A 23,267-nucleotide genomic window follows, 5' to 3' on the forward strand; every position below is an offset into this window, starting at 1 on the left:
GTCCTCGACTAGAGAAATGATCGGTTGACTAATAGTCATAGGATTTGTCGACTAATGGATTAGTTGATTTCATTGACAAATCTGAAAATTTTTAGTTTTTCCACATACAGAAGGAAAGCATTGGAAAAGCATATAGAAATTTACTAATCAATGAACAAAGTCTTGGCTGACTAAAACCAAACCAACCAACTAATGGACTATGAGGGGGCAGCCCTACTTGTTTAATTGTCTATTCCACTGTACCGTGTCTGTCTTATATAGATACAGTATATCACGCAAAAAGCCCTTTCAATTCCACTCTAGTTGTCCAACTCTCCTGTTGAACCCCCAGCTACCACCAGGGGGCGCCCATAACATAACATGTCAAAAAGGGAGCTACTGGAGCACACAGATCAGTTAGAAAAACTGTTATGAGGTGCAAAATAATCACTGCCGTTTTGACAGGACAGTGTCTTCTTCAGAGTAATACATAGCATTGGAAAGACAGACTATTTTAATCCTGCCCACAATTGGAAGCCTTATTGATTATTAAAGACGGGGAGAAGTCGATCAGTACAACAGGCTGGATCAGCTATTAGTACATATATAGCGATGCCCTTTACTATATTATTAGACAAAAAGATCAGTCGATTTTCAACTGCATAAATATAAGACAGCAGATTGACTTTGTATGTTAAAAACAATGACTCCATGAATTTAACTCCGTGGAGCCCTTAGGTCTGAATGAGGGAAATAATCATGTTTTTTTTTTACAAGGTACTCCATAGTAGCCCATGTGGTTTTTCAATATAAGATAAGATAATATGATCCTTTATTAATCCCCTTGGGGAAATGCAGGTGTCAAAGCAGCATGGGGGGGGGGGGATACAGAGCTTTACAGTCCTATACAGTCCAGTATCTATATACACTATAGATACAATATAAAATATAAATACAAATACAATATAAAAGTACAAAATACAAGATAGTCCAGTGATATGAGTCAAACTTGCTATTATGTTAATGAAACTGACATTCTACTGATTGGCAATTACACTGATCTACATATTATAAGATTATGATGTAACCTACAAGCTAACCACCACAGAATTAACCACATCATGAAAACATTGCGCCCTATTTTAGCGTCGCGTGAACTCTCGAGTTATAACATAACATGTCTTCCAAGTGCCTCCGACCAACTGCACTAAGTTAGGTATTCAGTCCTCTCCTCCGCGTCAAACCCCCAGGGGGGGGGGGGGGGGGGGGGGAGGATGAATCAACCCCCACCAACCTGTCAGCTACTGACACCAGCCCAGCTTTATTCCTGCTCAGTGCTTTTCCCCTGGTGTAAAACTCTCTTCTATCTTAACTAGGGATGCTCGATATTGGCTTTTTTACCGATACCGATTTACCGATATTGTCCAACTCTTCATTTCCGATACCGATATATGCAGGGTTTCCCCCCCCAATAAACTGAATAATTTCAGGTAATTAACATTACATATCTCTTGTTGTGGAATTAACACAACATTATGCATACTTTTGACAATAAATAAAATCAGAATTTGTTCTTACTTGCTTGCCTGGGTAAATAAAGGTTATAGAAATGTAAAAAAAACACTAACCTTCTGTAGTGTGGTAGTGAAAGGGTTAACACTTTGTCGCGTGGCAGTGAAAGGGTTAAACGACTCACTGTTTGTTACAGGGCAGACGAGGTGCAGGAGGGCGAGTGATGGTGTTTAAAGGCTCAGACCACTTATCCATTTATCCATAACTGCGTGAAATCGACAAGTGGCATCACTTATCGATTTTCTTTGCATGTGTAAATATATATATATATTTTAAATACTTTATACTATACTAAAATACTAGGTCTTGTGACATGTTTTTAGTTAAAACATCCCCATTTCATGTAAATTGAATTGCAACTCTGCACCATGGATTCAATATGCAGTGCACTCCTCCATCACATCCAGAGACTAAGAATTGCTGCAAAATAATCATACATTTGTTGTTTAAATAATAATAATGAAAACAATAAATGTATATAAAAAATATAAAAAAATATATGAATAGAAAGATCGAATTTTGTCCCGATTTATCGATTCTTCCAAATGGACTATTGTCTCAGCCTTAACTCATTGGCTGCCAGCTATTAGCCTTAACTATATTCTATATTATAGCTATGGATACAATACTATGGCCCATTTGACATTGAGTATCTATCGTTCAATATGTGAAAAAGAAATAATTTTTTCATCCATACATTCCCGTTTTATACCGTGGTGAATATGAGTATGGTTTTAGATTGGTCTGGGGTAATTCCCAAAATGCTGAGGAATAGCCTTATGCGTGTATTATACTATAACCGTTGACGTTTCTTGCCTGGAGCCGCTATTATTATTATTTTTTTTATCTGCTTTTTCCTCCCATTTTCAATTTTTCTCCCATCCCAATTTCGTATCGTCCAATTCTACCCTCCCTTGTCTCGAACGCTGTTAGGCCATGCCTCCCACAAGCCGGCTGCAATGTGGACGAAGCCTTGCATCACGTGTCCCCTCCGGTACTCGAGGAGGCAGCCGTCACATCTTTTCACCTGCACAGCGCGATCTCTCAGCGGCGAGGGTCTGCGTGGGAGGGACACGCCGCCCCTGTCGCTTCCTGATTCTGCTGCGCAGGCGCACCAACCGACCTGTAGGAGTCGCTGTCCACAACGTCCGATCCCCACCCATCAGCTCTCCCACCCCTAACACTGCCAATTGTGTTAGTATGAATGACCAGCCAAGCTGATAGCAATGCGGAGAGCTGGGCTCGAACCCAGCGTCTCTTGCATTGGTGGCGAGCACTTTGCCCACTATACCACCTAGCCGCCCATGAGCCGCTATTATTCTCAAATCAAATCTATATCATAGGTATTGTGTTTTTTGATGCTTTGATCGTCACCAACGGCATATGTTGTGGAGTAACGTTACAAACACGTTCGGATCGATATGAAGACAAGGTTGGATCAACGCAAGATTGATATCATATAGCCCTTACCTTGACTAGGATGTACCCCAAAAAGAATATTCCAATTATCTGATTGCGATTCCAAGTATTGATGTCCATCGTGTCACCAACATAATTCACCACACATCATGCATCGGGAGCATTTGATCCTTCTCACTCCGACCGTTATAACCGCTCAGCTTGCCCGGAAAAAAACCCGACCCGGAGACATTTGATTGACGCACAGGCCAAGATACAAGGTTTCAAAGGGTGCTCGATACCGCCACCTGGGATGATCTGGCCGGTACTGCACCCTCGGCCTCGCAGTATGCCTTCTATCGGCAACATGCGGGTCCCTGAAATAAAATAAAAGGAAAAACTATCAAATAACGTATATATACGTGGTTGGCGTTCAACGGTTGTCCGCCAAACACATATATAAACGTGGTTGGCGTCCATTGAGTTAATGGTGTGTGTGTGTGTGCTCGTTGGTGTGTGTGTGTGTGTGTGTCCTGCAGCGGGCGACAGGGCTGACTGCTAGGCAGGTTCTGTGGACAGTGGGCCTGAGGATACTACAGCTGCTGAACCCCAGCATTGGTGCTGGCACTAGGGCTAGACACAGGCAGTGTGCAGGTATGGTGTGTGTGTGTGTGTGTGTGTGTGTGTGTGTGTGTGTGTGTGTGTGTGTGTGCGTGTGTGTGTGTGTATGTGTCCGTGTGCTTGTCAGAGAGCCACATGTCACATCAACAGGAAGTGAGGTAAGAGTCATACAGCACAAGTACAGTACAATCTAACCAGAGTGCAAATGTAACAGTAAAATGCAATAGCAATATACAGGGTTCGCACAAGGTCCTTGAAGTGCTTAAAGTGCTTGTTTTTTTTACCCAAAAAAGTCCAGGCCTGGAATTCCTTGAAAACAGCAACATTTTTAACAAGGTGTTTTAAAAAGTCCTTGAAATTCAAATCAACCATTCGCATTGAATGTTTTGTTCATCCATGATCAAATTGTTCTGAATCAAGAAATCGTTTTTTTTCTCTTCTGACGAGTCGCTCTCAGCATTTAAAAGTGAATTGTATTCTTCGAGTGACATCTTTGAAAATGAGAAATAGTGCTTGGAAAAGTACTTAACAGTCATTGAATTTAATTTTACAATGTCTGTGGGAACCCTGAATATACAATGTACTAGGGCTGTCCCTGACTAAGGATTTGGTTAGTCGACTTTGATTGGCCGAAATTAGTCATTTGAAAAAAAAAGTATAATAATTTATTTAATTCTTTTTTTTAAATTGTATCATTCCATTTGGGCTGTGGGGTGCTTAATGTCTGAAGGAGTCGACTGAAGGCTTCTTGTCCTCTGTGAAAGCATGCAATTGGTCCACTGATGGATACATCTTGATATTTGTCTAGTCTAGTGTGTTCATTAGATGGGTTAAAATCCTCTTTCAGTGCCTCTGTGCCTGTTTTCTTAGGCAGTTAGCCTCTGGTATGCGTGCCATTAGCGTTAGCCACGCTTCTAGGCCTCTTTTCTTTTGGAAAGAATGATACAAATAAATAAATAAAAAAATTATTATAAAGAAAATTGTAATATTTTTTTGTTTGCATTCGACTAAGAGGTAGGCAGTCGACTACGGCTCCTTTCGATCGATTATTCGACTAATAGGCGTCAGCCCTACAATGTACACATGATTAGACTTGAGTACATATAAATGAGTACTACTGCTGCTGAGTAATAATGCTAAGCAGATGTATGTACAGTATTATAGTATTATGTACAGTGCTACAGGTATAAAGACCCTATGGTAGTAAGTCATACTGGCCAGTGGTATAATTAGTAAGAGTAGGTAAGTGATATACAGATATAGTATCTACAGTTATGTAAAAAGTATATGCAGGTATATACAGACAGATGTGGATAAGTCTGTTCATTCCACAGCACTTTTAAGTGTGTGTGTGTGTGTGTGTGTGTTTGTACGTGAATGCACGCATGTGAATGCACACAAATGTGTGTGTCTGTGCCAATTCATTTTGTATGGGCTCTTGATCAGGGCAAGGCATAAATCAGTGACTGCAGAAAACAAGTTATGCATTATTAATCTAAAAAAACAGCATGTCTCAGCACACACACAACCTGCCCTTGGAAAACAGTGATCTAGGAACAGCCTCAGAGACTGTCGACCGTCTCATCCACAGGCTGCTTTCATATCTGTGTGTGTTTACTCCTAAGCCGCGTCAAAATCAGTATTTATCACGCGTTTGTATATATTTTCTCACCACATAGCCCCGGGCACTCTATCTACCCCCTCACCCAGAGCCTTGAGCCCAGCCGTGGCATGTTAGCCCCAACAACACCCTCTCTCTCAGGCTTCCAGAGCCTTGAGCCCAGCCATGTCATGTTAGCCCCAACAACACCCTCCCTCTCAGGCTTCCAGAGCCTTGAGCCCAGCCGTGGCATGTTAGCCCCAACAACAACCTCCCTCTCAGGCTTCCAGAGCAACGTCTCACTGCCGGAGCTCCACAAGCCCTGACAGCCACACCCCCAGGCTGGGCTGCATCCTCTCAGTCAATAACACCTGGTGAATCACAGAGGAGGTCTTTCTTTTCCTTATTCAAAGTACAGGTGCCGCGCTGACTGTGTAGAATGTGATTTTATTGGTGTTTTTAAGATAAGATATTCCTTTATTGATCCCCTTGGGGAAATTCGGTATCATAGCAGCATGGGAGAGGGGAGGGGAGGTACAGGTAGTAAAAGACATACAGGTACAGGTCACAGAATTATAGTACAGTGGAGAAGTAAAAAATAGAAATAGAATAAAAAGGAAGTGTAAACGATATACAATGTTAACTCTGGACATGCGCATATTGGGCAACAACGTGCGAGATGAGGGTATGTATGCCCTCTGTTATTTTGCCCTACAATAAATATAGTTACAATATATAATATAATCATCTAAATCTAATCTAACATATAATCTTAAATTCTTTTTAATCATGCTTAAATGCAAAATTATGCAATATCTATATTTGATCTATATTGTGCGTGTGTGTGACTACTGCATTGCACTGCTAGCTGGTCTACCGACTACTGCCACCAAGCCACTTCAACTCATACAGAACGCAGCAGCCCGCCTGATCTCCAACCTACCAAAGTCAGCCCATGCTACCCCACTTCATAGAGAGCTGCACTGGCATTGCCGCACAAATCCACTTTAAGGTCCTCGACCTGGCTTACCGTGCAGCGAAGGGAACAACTCCCGCCTACCTCCAGTCAATGGTCTCTAACTACACACCCTCAAGACCTCTACGCTCTACATCCTCTGGCCGCCTCAGACCCACTTCTATCCAAGCTCATCAAAGGGGGGGTCATCAAATAGAAGCCGGCTATTCACGGTCATTGCTCCACAATGGTGGAACGGACTTCCCACCACAGTCAGGACAGCCGAAACCCGCCCAATTTTCCGTTGTCGACTAAAAACACATGTCTTCACTCAATATCTGGAAGAAAGCAGAAGGCCGGACCAGCACTCTCAGATACATTTTTTTTAATGGCAGCCTATAGAACAGACATGTTTCGGAACAGGTGTTCCATCTTCAGTGTTAATAGGCTAGCAATGGTAGCTTGTAAAGGTGGGAGCTATATACCATGTGGGCAGGAAGTGACATCATTGAGGTGAGCTTGGGAATGCTAGTCAACTTTGACCTCCATAGTAAGGACTTTATAATGTAAAATGTTAACAAATATAAACCAGAAACTAAATAAGCCAATTGCAAACCCAAAATTCTATAAGAAAAGAACAACAAAAACAGAAGGAAAAACAAGAGGAACATTTTTCACCATTCGTAAACATTTTAATAATAGTAATAATAATATAATCATGATAATAAAAGTAACTTATTGTAGGAAACAGGATAACACGTTTTTTTCATTCATTCCCTTTGGTCCCCCTCTAGAGGGCATTGTAGACTAACTCGAGTCCCATAAACAGTAAGATTGCATTAGGAGAAATAGCGAGCTACGGAACAAACGATCACCCTTTAGAAAGGACATTGTGGTGCTAATCACTCAAATATGCATATGCAATGTTACCAATGTTAGTAATGGTGTATATCTCCGGGACCGATGAACTTTTCTTTTGCTTACTCCTCCTCGTCTTCCTATGGCCCATCTCACCGGTCGTGGTGGAAGGGGGCCGTCCGGAAACATCGACTGTCTGCGGAGGGAGTATTACGGAGACATCTTCTTCACTCAATATCTGAAATGAGAAAAGAAAATACTAACCTTTTGTAAAAAGTTTTACTATTATGCACTCTGCTACCTTGCTTATATTATTACCTACTATTCTATTATGCACTCAAGTCTGTAGCACTCAAGTTTGACACTGTTTGGCGAACAATGTTACTTACCCTGAGCTGCCAGAGTCGTACCCTTCCTGCTGACTTGTTGTACAGAACTTCTAAGTTGCTCTCACCCCCATACTGAGCTTTAAATGCTTTGAGAAGCACATCAATACACCGCTCAGCAGCAACCAGCCTGGACAAATACCAATACGCCTCCACACAAAACACATCCACAGAAGACGCAATAGCCATAACACTGCATGAGGCCACCACCCACCTGGAGAAGGCGGGGAACTATGTGAGGATGCAAGCTGTTTTCTTTATTTTTTATGTTCTTCAAACATTATTGTACATCGTCATGTGTCAAAGATAGAAACATTTACAGATACATTGGATGATTTGTTGAGTAGGGTAAACGGAAATAAGACATTTATTATTTGTGGAGATTATAATATTGACCTACTAAAGGTTTCTAAGCATAAGGCTTCAGCAGATTTTCTTGAATTATTATTATTTCTTAATATTATTGAAGAAATAACAACAGCAACAGATAAAAGGAAATTAACAATAGGGGTGTTTATTGATTTAAAAAAGGCATTTGATACCTTAGCTTAGATCATAATATTCTAATTTCTAAATTACGCTCATATGGTGTGAGAGGAATGGTTCTAGAATGGTTGAGTAGTTATCTCCACAATAGGCAACAATATGTGCAGTTGGCAGATGTCAAATCTGAGCTCATGAAAATTGAATGTGGGGTACCGCAAGGTTCGGTTTTGGGGCCCAAACTCTTTCTTTTATATATTAATGATATTTGTGATGTTTCAAAACTATTACAGTTTGTCTTGTTTGCTGATGATACCAATTTGTTTGGCTCTGGAAATAATTTAAAGGAACTAGCTGAATATATTGTGTATGAAATGACAAAGCTAAATAAATGGTTTGATGTAAATAAGCTATCACTGAATCTGAAAAAAACTAAATTTATGATTTTTGGCAATCGAAAACAAGATGAAAATATAGTACTGACCATCGATGGAGTTGATATAGAGAGTTAATGAATTTCGTTTTCTTGGTGTGATTATGGATGATAAATTAACATGGAAATCGCACATAGCACATGTTAAAAAAAAGATGTCCAAGAGTATTTTTGTTATGTCAAAAAATCAAATGTGAATAGTGAGAGATTTTCTTTTTTTTTTCTCCTTCTTTTATTCTTTATTATTATTATTATTATTATTTAATTGTTTCTTGTTTAACTGTGGATTGTGTCTTTCTTGTATAATGGTATAAATTATTATTTGTGTAAATTAGGTTGTACGCCGACCATTAAGTAAATACTTGTTTAGTTTAGGAATAAGGGGCAGGTAACTATAAGATTTATTCTTCTTCCTGCTCCTTTTGTCCATGGAATGATATTTATGATTGTGTAGTGTAATGAAGAAACTCTGATTGTATGATTCCATGTGGCAAATAAATACTCTGAAATGAACTGAAATGTCCTCCCATGCCCCCTTCCTTCTCTCACATCTCTGTGAGTTACTAGTGCCAGGGGAGGTTATATGAGGAGAGGAGAGGAGAGGAGAGAACTATGTGAGGATGCTGTTTGTGGACTACAGCTCAGCGTTCAACACCATAGTCCCCGCCAGACTCGACACCAAGCTCAGGGAACTAGTAGTCAACCCCAGTCTCTGTGACTGGATCCTGGACTTCCTGTCGGATCGACGCCAGGTGGTGAGGATGGGCCCTCACACCTCCGACCCCCTGACTCAACACTGGAGCCCCCCAGGGCTGCGTCCTGAGCCCTCTCCTCTACTCACTGTACACCCATGATTTGCGTAGCCACGCACAGCTCCAACGCGGTGATTCAATTTGCCGATGACACCACAGTGATAGGCCGAATCACCAAGAGCGACGAAACGGCCTACAGGAGAGAGGTTGACAACCTGGCAAAGTGGTGCCAGGAGAACAACCTCTCCCTAAACAAAAAGGAGCACCAGGGGGTATTTTATAACGAGACGACACTTGAGAAGACTTTGCCCAACCTTGTAAAAATATGAGTACAGGAACATGCGCTTGCATTCCACTTTTTTCTCTATTTGACATTCTTCCCACCCACTGGAATTTAACATGTATACCAGCATTTCTTAAACTATGGACGAGGACCCAGAATGAGCGGACATGTCTGATGGGTCCCCCTAAAAGAACACTACAGGGTTTACCACAAGGTTCCTGAAGTACTTAAAGTGCTTGCTTTTTTACAAAAAAAGGTCGAGGCCTGGAATTCCTTGGAAACAGCTAACATTTTTAACAAGGTGCTCTCTGCCAACGACAAGGTGTGATCTCTGCCAACGACGAAAGGGCCTACCTGGAAGAGGTAGAGAACCTGTCACAGTGGTGTCAGGAGAACTGCCTCTCCCTGAACGTCAGCAAAACAAAAGAGATGATTGTGGACTTCAGGAGGTCGGGGGTCAAGGACTACAGCCCCCTCAGCATCGACGGGGCACCGGTTGAGAGAGTGAACAGTTTCAAGTACCTCGGAGCCCACATATCCGAGGACTTGACATGGACCACACACATTGACAGTGTTGTGAAGAAGGCACGACAACGCCTCTACTTCCTCAGGCGCCTAAGGAAGTTCCAAGTCAGTCAGAAGATCCTTAGGAACTTCTACTCATGTACAATAGAGAGCATCCTGACCGGCAACATCACCTCCTGGTTTGGGAATAGCACTGCACAAGACCGTAGCAGACTACAAAGAGTGACACGTTCAGCCGAACGCACAATTGGAGGGGGGCTTCCCACCCTCCAGAACATTTACAACAAGCGGTGCAAGGGGAAGGCTAAGAGAATTATTAAGGACTCGAGCCACCCGAACAACTGCCTCTTTGAACTGCTGCGGTCAGGCAAGCGATACCGGAGTCTTAAGGCGAGCACAGAAAGACTCAGAAGAAGCTTCTATCCCCAGGCCATCAGGCTGCTAAACGAACAATAATCACTATGCAACAAACATCAAATGCACACAGCACACACACCCACACGCACACACTCACTCACTCACACTACAAAGCAGCCCCCCCACCCCCCACCCCCCCACACCCATCAGCAACGGCACCCCACCCCCAACACCAGCAGACTGCCCACCACCCCCAACCCTGACGATCACAACCAGTCAGGTCAGTAGGCAGCTCTCCAAAATTAATGTAAACAAGGCCAGAGGACCAGACAACACCAATCCCAGGGTGCTCAAGGTATGTGCAGAGCAGCTGGCAGCACCGCTCCAGCATCTTTTCAACCTCTCCCTGAGGCTGGAGAGGGTGCCCCAGCTCTGGAAGACCTCCTGCATTGTCCCGGTGCCCAAGAAGGGACGTCCCAGCACCCCCAACGACTACAGGCCAGTCGCTCTGACGTCACACGTCATGAAGACGTTTGAGAGACTGGTCCTGCAACACCTCAAGCCCCTGGTGCGTGACTCCCTCGACCCCCTGCAGTTTGCATACCAGGCAAACATCGGGGTGGAGGATGCCATCATCTACATGCTCCACAGAGCGTACACGCACCTGGAAAAGCCGCGCAGCTCAGTGAGGATCATGTTCTTTGATTTCTCCAGCGCCTTCAACACCATCCAGCCGTCACTGCTAGCGGAGAAGCTCTCTGCGATGCAGCTGGAGCACGGCTTGGTGGCCTGGATCAAGGACTACCTCACTGAGAGGCCACAGTACGTCAGACTAAAGGACAGTCAGTCTGACGTACTGGTGAGCAACACCGGCGCCCCCCAGGGAACTGTGCTGTCACCCTTCCTCTTCACCCTCTACACCTCAGACTTCTGCCGCAACTCCAGCGGGTGCCACCTGCAGAAGTTCTCAGACGACTCCTCCATCGTAAGCTACATCACCGACGATGATGATGAGGAGGAGTACAGAGCCCTGGTGGAGAGCTTCGTGGGGTGGAGCGACAGCAACCACCTCCAACTCAACACCAGTAAGACCAAGGAGCTGGTGGTGGACTTCCGGAGGGGCAAGAAGAGGCCCCCCCCGATTCCCATCTCCATCCGAGGGGTGGATGTGGAGATGGTGGACTCATACAAGTTCCTTGGGGTACACCTGAACAATAAACTGGACTGGTCGGACAACACAGAGGCCCTCTACAGGAAGGGACAGAGCAGGCTGTTCTTCCTGAGGAGACTCAGGTCCTTCAATGTGTGCAACAAACTGCTGCAGTCTTTTTACCAGTCTGTTGTGGCCAGCATCCTCTTCTATGCTGTGGCATGCTGGGGAGGCTACATCAACTCAAGGGACACCAACAAGCTCAACAAGCTGGTGAGGAAGGCTAGCTCCGTGGTGGGAGTCGAGCTACCTAGACTTGAGGTGATGGTAGAGAGGGGGATGATAAGGAAGCTGGATGCCATCATGGAGAACCCCTACCACCCCCTCTACGACGAGCTAGTCAAGATGAGAAGCTCGTTCAGCCACAGACTCATCCCCCCCCGACACTCAACTAACCGCCTCGGACAGTCCTTCATACCAGCGGCCATCAGGCTCCACAACAGTGGGCAGCGACTAGCAGCCTCCAGGCCCCACAACAGGGGGCAGCGACAGCGACTGCTACCAGACATTGACCTGGGACTTATAGGAACCCAAGGGGGACAAAGTAGACTACCCTGGTACTTTGATTAATGTATACTCAGTAGATAGTAAATTATTATAACACTACCTCTTGCATACTGCACCTCATGTGACACTGTGAATAATGTGAATATTCCTCAGCTAGTCAGATAGTAAATTATATTGACCATATTGATCAAATTGTTTACACTGCCTGTGTTGTCTTTTACTACCTGTATACTGTGTTGTTTTACTACCTGTACCCCTCCCCCCCTCCCCCCCCATGCTGCTATGATGCCTGAATTTCCCCAAGGGGATCAATAAAGGAATATCTATCTTATCTTATCTTAAACCACACAAACACACTGCAGCACCCACTCTCCACACTTTAGATCACACAAACACACTTACACTTTATATTTATTGATAAAGGATTTGCACTACAACTCGTACACCTACTGTGAATTGTACCTAAATTGCACCTCGTCCCATTTCTCCATTTCTGCCTTGCACTATATAGTATTGTATATTAGTACACTGCACAGTATTGTATATTGTATGGTAACTACGTCTATTCTGCATCGAACATTGTACATATGTCTAAACTGAACACTGTGACCTCATTTTTTTTACTTCTAATTTTACTATGTTATTTTATTTCATACTTATCTTGTCTTGCACAGTCTCTGGAGCGCAACAGTAAGAAGCATTTTGTATAAAAGTATTCTGTACTTCTGTATGACAACTATTAAAGAAACTTGAAACTTAAAAAGTCCTTGGAATTCAAATCAAATTTGCATTGAAAGTTTTGTTCATCCATGATAAACCATTTCTGAATCAAGAATCATTTTCTTTATTGTAACTAATTGGTTATAAGCCATAAATATTGGAAAGGTACTTGAAAGTCCTTGAATTAAATGTTCCAATGTCTGTGGGAACCCTGAGTGTTTTAATGAGACTGAATTGAACTCAGTCAGGGTCCCGGTGCTGAAAGACGTGATGAATATTAACTGGACAATATGTTCTGTCCCTCCCCAGGTGCTGCAGGTGCCGTCGGGGACGCCCCTCGCCACCCTGCGCGGGCACACCAAGACCGTCCTGCACTGTCAGTTCAGCCCGGACGGACAGACACTCATCACCTCTTCAGAGGACACCACCATAAGGGTGGGTCTCACGTCTCTCTTGTCTTCCACCCCTCACTTCTCCCCGTCTCTCTTGTCTTCCACCTCTCCCCATCTCTCTTGTCTTCCACCTCTCCCCATCTCTCTTGTCTTCCACCTCTCCACCTTTGGATAAAAGCCATTTAAATCTGTATTATCCCCAAAGTGGTGAAGGAATTATGGGGGAAAAAAATGAGTCAGACAAGAAGATAGATACCAGTTTCCTCTCTATCCGGCTGCAAGCTATAGCCTAGTTTAGCACAAATTAATGGAAGCGGATATGGACCAGCTGGTCTAGCTGTTGGCCAAAAACCTTTCCCATAATGTTGGAATGTTCCTTAACCCTGTAACCAGTTGATTAAAAACAACGGATTTACAATAAGAAAACATATAAGACATAATAATCACCATTGACCTATCCACGACCCTAGCTGAGTGTTGTTTGTCTGTGTCTGTAACCGTGGCGACTAGCGCATTTCTTATCTGATATGGCTCGTAGATTGACAGTCAGCCAAGGACCTGCATTATTGATTTCCATTTTTTAATCGGTCAAAGATTGATGATAGATAGAAGTCAACACTATCTATTTAGCCGTCGGGTGTGTATACATGTGTTGGTGCTAAGAACCAAGATGGTGGCCAACTTGAAGGACGCTAGGAGGTTCTACTCAAGATGACACAATGTTTGATTCTCCTAAATCAAAATCAAATCACATTTATTTGTAAGGCCCGACAACACACGTTAATGTCCCCATGGGCCGGACACGTCTTCTTTAAACAAGTCAAGAAGAAACATAACAATAAGTCAAGAACAAAACAAGAACACCATAAGGTCCAACAAATTTAAAATGAATGCAAATAAATGAATGAATGCAAGCACTCCCAGACATACCCCACGCGAAGGTAAGGAAAAACTCACTAAAACCTAACAATAGGGGAAAATGCACCACAGGCAGTGTGGAGGAGAGAAACCTTAGAAGGGCCATTCAAGGGGGGATCTCCCTTCTTAAGGCCTCTGCATGCTACAAAACTTCAGAGCAACTGCAACACAACATTGACAAAGCAACGGTGTTTTAGACACTCTGCCTTTATGCTTCTGCAACATCGATGCGCAAAGTTAGTTTAACTAAAGTTAGTTTAGGTTCGTGTTAACGTTAGATAATGTACAAAATAAACGTATTTCCGGTGATTTTAGACGTCGCTCTTTTATTTTGAAATCCCCCGACCGGAAGTGTTATAGTGTCTGTTGCTAGCAGCTTAACTTTCTGTGCTTTTCGAGCTAACGTTACCGTAACGTCATTAGTTTCCAATGGAGAGGACCTCGGCTCACACGCAGCTCAAACTACCTATTGGAATAAATTAATTGATTGATGTTTAACTTGTCCCTGTGTGTGTCCAGTCATTTCGACTAGCAAACGTTGTATTTAACGTTAAAGTTACCTCAGGATACCATTGTATTTAGTTGGTTAGCTATGTAGCTAATGTGGATAGCATTTTGTATAGCACCAATGCTAGCTGGCTGGCTACAGCTTTATTTAGTAAATTATGGAGGCTTTTTAATCGTCAAGGTAAGAGAGGATTTGTCATGATCAACTGAAGGCGTATGCTATGGAACAATATGTGCTTGGGTTTTCAGAAAAAGGCCAGCTATGTGACTCTAATCTACAACAATGGCGGATGGCATTCTCTGCGAGACCAATATTATTCTATGACAGCCCCGCCCCCATTCGCTAACCAACCAATCACTGCTACGCAATATCAACGCAACGGTTGTTTAGGTTAGATTTTGGAGACATGTACGCAGCATCCTCGCAACACAGTCTACAAGACCCTAAACAACAACCGCGCTGAAATCGCGCTGATGTTGTGTTGAAGTTGCTTTGAAGTTGCTGTAGCATGTAGAGGCCTTTAGATGTCGGTGATAGTAGTGTTGCAGACTAACAGTTGGTAAGCATGCACTCATGTGTGTAGTGAAACACAGATGAGTGCATGCAATAGCAACTGAACATTTTGAAAAATTAAAGATAGAGCTGATAGCGATAGCAACTGAAAATGTTGAAAGATTAAAGATAGAGCTGATAGCGAATCTATTTGAGGCACAGGGGCGGCGCAAAGAGGGTCGCGTCCTCCCCGTCTTAATCACGGGACGTTCAACACTCCGGTCATTGCTCCGAGACAGCCGGAGACAGGGAGATAGGGGGCGGCGCAGAGAGGGTCGCAACCTCCCCGACATCATCGCGGGACGTCCAGCACTCCGGTCACCACTACGAGACCGCCGGAGACAGGGAGACAGGAGGGCACGCAGAGAGGGTCGCATCCTCCCGGCCTTCATCACGGGACGTCCGACACTCCGGTCAACACTCCGGGACAGCAACTCATAGGGAGACGGGACAGGCGTTAGACAGCTCGCGTGATTGTAGTGGGCGGACATAGCAATAGATACAAGTGGTAAGCATATATGTGAATAGAGTAGATATATGAAGTAAGCATATTATGTGAATAGAATAGAAGTACTTAACCCAGCAATGAAACCACGTTGACAGACCACTGACAGAAGACGGTAAGGAGCTGATCCGTGGCCTCGGTGGTGCATGTAGAGCAGTCTCTGCAATCTTGGCCAAGATCCCGAGACATCCATCACCTTGGTCAGCACTACGAGACAGGCACTCAGAGAGATGGGGGGGGGGGGGGGGGGGGGTTAGAGAGTTCCCATGTTTGTAGTGCTGCGGAAAAGCAGAGATGGGAGAAAATAGACATCCTAACTAAACTAGACAGATTAATCTAAAGGTCAGTCCCCGACCAGGTGAGATCAGGGTAGGTTGAATGAGGGAGAGAAAAGATGGGTCTTAAGCAGGGATTTAAAAGCTTCGACAGAGCAGGCGCCCCTGACGACGGCAGGTAATTTGTTCCATAGGTAGGGAGCACGGTAGACAAAGGCTCTGTGGCCGGCGGATTTCTTTTTAACCCTAGGAATCGATAGAAGCTCTGCATTTTGTGAGCGCAGAGCACGAGCGGGCGAGTATCGGGAGATGAGATCGGATTGATAGAGCGGTGCAAGCCCATTTAAAATTTTGTAGGTGAGGAGTCTATTTGCTATTCTCCTTATCCAAGATCAGGGCCCTGTGGCCACCATATCAAATTAACCCTTTCACTGCCACACTACAGAAGGTTAACCCTTTACTATCACACTACCGACGGTTACTGATGCCGGATAGTAAAGGGTTAACCTTCTGTAGTGTGGTAGTGAAAGGGTTAACCTTCTGTGTATTGTCGCAGTGAAAGGGTTAACCGTTTGGTAGTGCGGCAGTGAAAGGGCTGGGGGTCGATGGAGGGATATTTCGCAATATAAGATAAGATATTCCTTTATTGATCCCCTTGGGGAAGTTCAGGCAGCATGGGGGGGGGGTACAGGTAGTATAAGACATGGTACAGGTGACATAATTATAGTACAGTGGAGAAGTAAAAAAAATTTATTAAATAGAATAAAAAAGCAGTGTAAACTATAACAAATCAATATAATTAATTCTGGACATGTGCATATGTGGGCAACAAGGTGCGAGATGAGGGTATGTATGCCCTCTCAGTTATATTTGCCCTACAATAAATAGTTACATATCTTGTGCACCGATATTATATCCATATAGTGACGCCAAGTATACGATTATTTTCCATTGACAATTCCCTTTTGCTGCAATTGATTGGAGTGAAGTGAACACTTTTATTGCAAATGTTTTCCATTGGGGACATTATTTGCAGTAAAAAGAAAAGGTAATCAATCGTAATATACATCACAATATCACGACATTACAATATTGCGAATCTAGTATTGTGATATCATATCGTGGGGCTTCTGGAGATTATATCTTTCTCAGTATTAACTATATCTGATGGTATTTAGTTTTCAGTACAAATTACAAAGTTAATGTACATAACATTAGTACCGTAATTCCTCTAATAGTAACCGGGTCTCAAATACAAGCCGGGTCTCTATTAATGGCCGGGTGCGCTCTTGAGCTAAGCAATTATAAGCCGGCCTCCTAATACAAGCCGGGTCATTAATATACTGAGCTGCATACTGAGCTAGTTACTTGATTTCACTTTGAAAACGTTGAAATGACCAGTGACCACCTGTAATTGCACTGTTTACTATTTCATACAGTACTTGGTTTCAATAAATTAACCCAGTACATTTTACTGGGTTCAAACTGACACAAAATGTTGATTTATTCATTATGATCCGTTTGAAAATTTGAAATATAGGCCTCCCTCTTATACAGGCCTCCTCCTAATACAAGCCTGGTACCCGCTACAGTTGAAACAAATACAAGCCGGGGTTACTATTAGAGGAATTACGGTATGTACATTTTATACAATATATATATATATATCGTGGACGCTATAATAAAAATACATACCTCTGCATGGATCCATGACGATATACCTTTTTAATTCAGTCTACCTCTCAGCTCTATGTTGCATCTCTCCAAGTGGCGTTCTAGAGTCCAGAATTCCCCCAAGGGGATCAATAAAGGAATATCTTATCTTATCTTAGTGATTCCTCTCTCAAAGCCTTCAGATAAAGAACTGTGTGAGTTTCATCAAAGGGAAGGTGCACCCAAAAACAGAATGTACATTCCAATGAGCTTGGGAGGTGTAGTGGTTACGTCATTGCTGTTTCCGGCCGGTCCACCTCGCAAAATTGCAACGTATTTCCCCATCAGCAATTATGACGTCATCCCGATAAACCCGATAAAATTATTGATAGCTCCGATAATATATAATATATTTTTTGGTTAAAAAAAATGCGGTGTGGGTGGATTGGGATGAAGGGCGTTTGTTTTTACTGTAGGCTCCTCCCGTGTTGCCAGTACTGTGGTACGACTGATAGCATGTGGTTTAGGAAGAGTTTTTCACAAATCCAGCGCTCCCTTTCTCATGCCTGGCTGTGACGTAGTCACGTAACTTTCAGAAGCAGCGCGGATAGTAAACAAAGATGACGTCAGTAGTGTGGGACTTTTTCAAAGTTTCAGAGGAAAACAGGTCGCTTGCTATTTGTAACAAATGCAATGCAGAAGTTCCACGAGGAGGGAAAAGGGCAACAAGCTATAACACATCCAACATAATAAGTCACCTGCAACATCACCACCGCTACGATGGTGTGTAAAAAGCCTACGACGACGCGCGAGCAGCTAAAGCTGCTGCAAATCTAGCCCCTTTCGTGACTGTGATGCGACCCATGGTTGAATACGCAGTCACTTATTGCTCCGTAGTAGCCAGGTTAATTTGCACCACCAAGCACTGCTTAAAAGCTAGCGGTGGGTCCAAAATATATCAGATATAAATTTAAAAGGTACCTAGCGTTCCATTAGGGTTTCACACACACACGCGGCAGGTTTTGAAAGCTTGGCGTTGCTAATAAACATTTTAAATCATTTTTATAAACGAGTAAAAAAATCACTGAGCTAGCCTTCGCTAAAATGGCTGCTTCCGCATTTTACAGTAGGAGCGCTGTGATTGCTGGGTGCACCAGACACGTGACAAAGCAGCCAGCAATCACAGCACGTAAGTTTCACCACGGACATATGGACCTGTGATGTTTGTTTGGTTTATTTAATTCTTTTTGAGGCGTGCTGTCCTATAAATGCCAAGTAATAGTTGTTTCATGGACCAAGACCACAACAGTCTCCTCTCCTATAGCGTCAAATGTTTTATCTGCTGACAAAGCACAATACCTCTTGGTTTTTAGTTCACTCATTGTTCAGGGAAACACATTGTTAATGACATTGACGGATTGTGAATTTTGTGATTGACTCAAATTATATTTATTTGGAAAAATAAATATACCACTTCATTTGAAGAGTCAAAACTGTTCTCTTGGCTTTGTTTTGTTCATAGTAGTAACGATCATGTCATGATAAATCTGGTTAGGTCAAAACTACAGGAATATACATAAAAAAAAATTATAATACAATAAATATATATTATCGGGTATCGGTATCGACCTTGAGGAGCAGAAAGATATCTGGGTCAAAAAAATCAATATCGTGCACCCCTAATATGTGTGTGTGTTTATATATGTGTGTGTGTGTTTATATGTGTGTGTGTTTATATATATGTGTGTGTGTGTGTTTATATATGTGTGTGTGTGTTTATATATATGTGTGTGTGTTTATATATATGTGTGTGTGTGTGTTTATATATGTGTGTGAGTGTGTTTATATGTGTGTGTGTGTGTGTGTTTATATATGTGTGTTTATATATATATATTAGTGCTGTCAGGCGATTACAAAAATGTATCTAATTAATTACAGGATTTGTAATGAATTAATCTAATTAATCGCATTTTAATCGCATAACCATTTTATGCCTGATATTCTATAATCATATTTCAAATTGCATGTGTCCGGATGGCAGAATTCAGTACTGTATCTACAAAACCTTCTGTTTAATCATCTTCCATCTATTAATTTGCTTAGATTTTTCAGGTCTGGTCAATTTGAGCATGGTGTTATTCACAGTCAAAGATAAAAATCTTTTTATTGATATTCTCATTTGGTTCATTACAATTTACTCAAAATAAAAATGTCTTTCAATTGATTGATTGATTGAAAACTTTATTAACAGATTGCAGAATGGGTACAATACAGTACGGCTCAATACACACAATTGTGGAGACAAGACTTACAGCATCTCTGTAGAGGACTGGGAGGAAGCTTGTCTTCATGCTGTAAGTCATGTCTCCATGAAGACAAGAGACCAGAGAAAGACTTTCGTCTTGTTTACATCAGGGTCCCCCATTTTCAATTCATAATGAATTGTAAGTAAGGGTGCAACTTGCACCGTGCAATCCATTCTTTGTGGATCTAGCCCACAGTATTTCTGACACTGGGAATACATTCCCTGAGATCCATAGATGTCCCTAGAATCAGATACCAAGAACATGCAAATGGACCATATTTAAAAAAAAATCTGTAAATGTGTATTCTACATTCGTATGGAATGAATGAGATAAAAAAAAGATTATACATTTATTTTTTTTGTAATTAATTTTGAGTTAATTTTCATAACGCGATAATTAGCTGTGTAATTAATTAATCTAATTAACGCGATAAACTGACAGCCCTAATATATATATATATCTGTGTGTGTGTGTTAAATATGTGTGTGTGGGTGTGTGTGTTTATTAGGGGTGGAATGGTAGGCATTCGAACCGTACACCGTTCGGCACGACCTCCACGGTTGGGGCATGTGTGTATTGTTCGGTTTAACGTTAGCCGCAAGCTAACCGTGGAGTCACTTCGCTGTGTTCCATTAGTGGAGAAGGGGGGGGGGGGGTATATTGACGAGGCTTGACAACAGAGGTTCAAAGATAACTTCACATTTATTGGCTGTTGGTTTATAGTATAATCATCAGGGCTTCTCCTTCCAACGCAGTGTTACTGTTGACTATTTACTTCCTCGTGTGACGTCACTTCAAATACGGCTACCAGGACACTCAAATATCAAAAGCGAGTCGATTAGATACCATGCAGTGAAAAGCGGCATAAGAGAATACTTCATGATGTTTCATGCAATTAAAAAGTAAATATATATTTAGTACACATGATTTATTTATTTTAAATAACACAGTGACTTTTCCTTTTTGATAAGAAAGTCTAGTGCTGGTTGAGCATATTCATACTTTATGTTGATGCCTGGCCTTTGTCTATAATGTGGCCACAAAAATAGAAAAGGTTTAATTATTTTGTTTGTTTGCACTAAGTTAATACTTTGACAAATGTTGCCTATATCTTTTAGTCAGTTCGGTCTTTGTGTGCCAAACATTATTAAAGGTACATTTTCTTTTTTTTTACCAAATAAATGAGAAGCATGTTTAAATCAGCAATGCCTCCCCTCTCTCTCCTAGCTCTAACCGTCACTGTCCAAATAATGTGCCTGATGTCAAACTGCCTCATTCTTTCAGTTTTTGCATGACTATGTCCTTGAAAAGTTGGATTATTTTTAGGCTATATATATTATGCTGATGTATGGTATTTTTGGAGTGTTAAACTTTTTTTTAAATAAAAAACAACGTATATCGAACCGAACCGAAAACCGAGACACCAAAACCGTGATACGAACCGAACCGTAGATTTTGTGAACCGTTCCACCCCTAGTGTTTATATATGTGTGTGTTTGTTTATATATATGTGTGTGTGTGTGTGTGTGTGTGTGTGTCTCAGATGGTTCCGCTCCACTGTCTCCTCACATTTCTCCGCCGTTCACACTCTGTTGTCTATCTCCCTCTTCCTCTCCTCCTCCTCTCCTTCTCACCTTTCTTTTCTTCTCACTGACAGCCTGTTTCCTCCCCCCCCCCACTCCCTCCATCCTCCCCCTATTCACCAGCCCTGCATCCTCCTGCATCACTAGTCATGGGGCTTCCACAGTTTATTCCTGGGGCTGCATGTGTTCAGCTGCTATAGTGTTTGACATACACGGCCAGGGAATGGAAGTGTCGTATGTAGATGTTTTCGTGGCGGGGGGACCCGCTGACGCAAGCGTGAATGTAAACGGCCCCGCCGGCGCACACTGCCTAATGACCTTTCAGAGTAACGACACATGTTATTGAAAACAGAAAGGCGCCTCTCAGTCGCACTCGGCGCAGTGATTGATGGGATGATCTCATCCCGTCCGGCGGAACGTCGTGCGAAGAACTCGCTTGAACTCTGCTCTCTCAGTTTTCACGGCTGTAACTGCCGGCATACATTGGTTTCATTTTGTTCATACATTCAAAATGAAACTTTTTCCAGAAGGGATTGTGGCTATGTCCCATCAGGAAATATTGTCTACTGTAAAGAAATATATAAATCGATTTTTGCCTAGTTTTGGTATAAAATGTACTATAAACCCGGCTATGAATGACATATCAACAAACCCTTCTGTAATTAGAAGCAGGATATGGATGGGAAGATATGTGGAAGGGTTGGTGTGTGTAGGTACTAGGGAAATGGAGTTCCATGTCTTTGTGTGTAAGTTAAATGCATAGAAACTAGTTTTTGAGAAAACGACCTCAAAGTTCTGTATTGTAATTGTGATCTATGGACACAATCAGACTAAATGAAGTAAAATAAACAACTAATTGTCTGTTCTCGATATTTTATTGCCACTAGTTTGAAATAAGACATGTTAAGGAAGCAAAATATAACAATCTCTATCGTCAAGAAATCGATTTCGGGGGTACTGTCTCGCCTTCATTTCGTAGAGTCTATCGTCTGCTTATTTCTCCAGAGCTGGTGAAGGAAGTAGCTTGGAAGATAAACGTTTGAGACATAAGAGCAACCGAGACGTGAAACTCGCTACTTCTGTCGCCAGCTCTGTTCTGCTAATGACGTGCGTTGAGTTTCCAGTGAGGACATCACCCTCCTATTCATTTTGATAATCCCTCTTCCTATATATTAACCTGTAAATGTCTCCCTTTCTCCGTGTCTCAGTCTCAACGATCATCTTGCAATACTTTCAATTGTTTGTCTGTCTCTTGTTTCTCTGCTGCCCCCTGTAGGTGTGGAGGTGGAGGACAGGGGAGTGTACTGTACTACAGGGCCACAGGGAGCAGGTCAGGCGCTTCTCTCCGCTCCGCTCCTCTCCGTCCGACACACGTCTGCTGTCCTGGTCCTACGATGGCACCGCCAAGGTAGAGCATACACACACTAAAAAATGCTAATTATATCTCTTTTATCGTAAAAACGCGAGGACATCCAGATTTAACACTGCCATTGGAAAGAGGAGCTTTTTCCCTATCCATAGATGTATGATTTGGTCATAATATGGTCAAGGTCAAGTTCAAGGTCAAATATGAATTTATAATGAAAATGGATTATAATTTATTACTGTATCTACAAATCCTTCTGTTTAATCATCTTCCCTTTATTCATTTGCTTAGATCTTTTGTACACTTGATCTCAAGAAGGTGCTGAATGAGCTCAGTGAGCGAGCTCGGTTCCAGCACAATTGTAACATGGTGTTATTTACCGGCACAGATGCAAAAAAAGAATCATAATTTATATTGTCCTTTTTTTCATTACAATTTACTCAAGCCTAGTAACAGACACAATATTTCTGACATAATACACACCCCCAGGTCCCTAGATGTTCCTAGATACCAAGAACATGCTAATTTACCTTGTAGAAGTCTTCCATTTACTTTGGCATGTACCTTTAG

The 23,267-nt window shown here is 42.4% G+C and overlaps 1 protein-coding gene across 1 annotated transcript in view; it reads left to right on the forward strand.

The window, feature by feature from the left end:
* apaf1 (apoptotic peptidase activating factor 1) overlaps positions 1-23,267 on the forward strand; it is a gene marked incomplete at its 3' end in the record, with an annotated part of 195,041 nt that overhangs the window by 105,855 nt on the left and 65,919 nt on the right. The window contains exons 21-22 of the mRNA XM_084331049.1: positions 12,949-13,074; positions 22,608-22,739. Coding sequence (XP_084187175.1) covers positions 12,949-13,074; positions 22,608-22,739 — 258 coding nt within the window. The remainder of the gene's footprint in view (positions 1-12,948; positions 13,075-22,607; positions 22,740-23,267) is intronic.

The sequence above is a fragment of the Notolepis coatsorum genome, assembly GCF_963971535.1.
Source record: "Notolepis coatsorum genome assembly, chromosome: 15".
Taxonomy (NCBI): Eukaryota; Metazoa; Chordata; class Actinopteri; order Aulopiformes; family Paralepididae; genus Notolepis; species Notolepis coatsorum.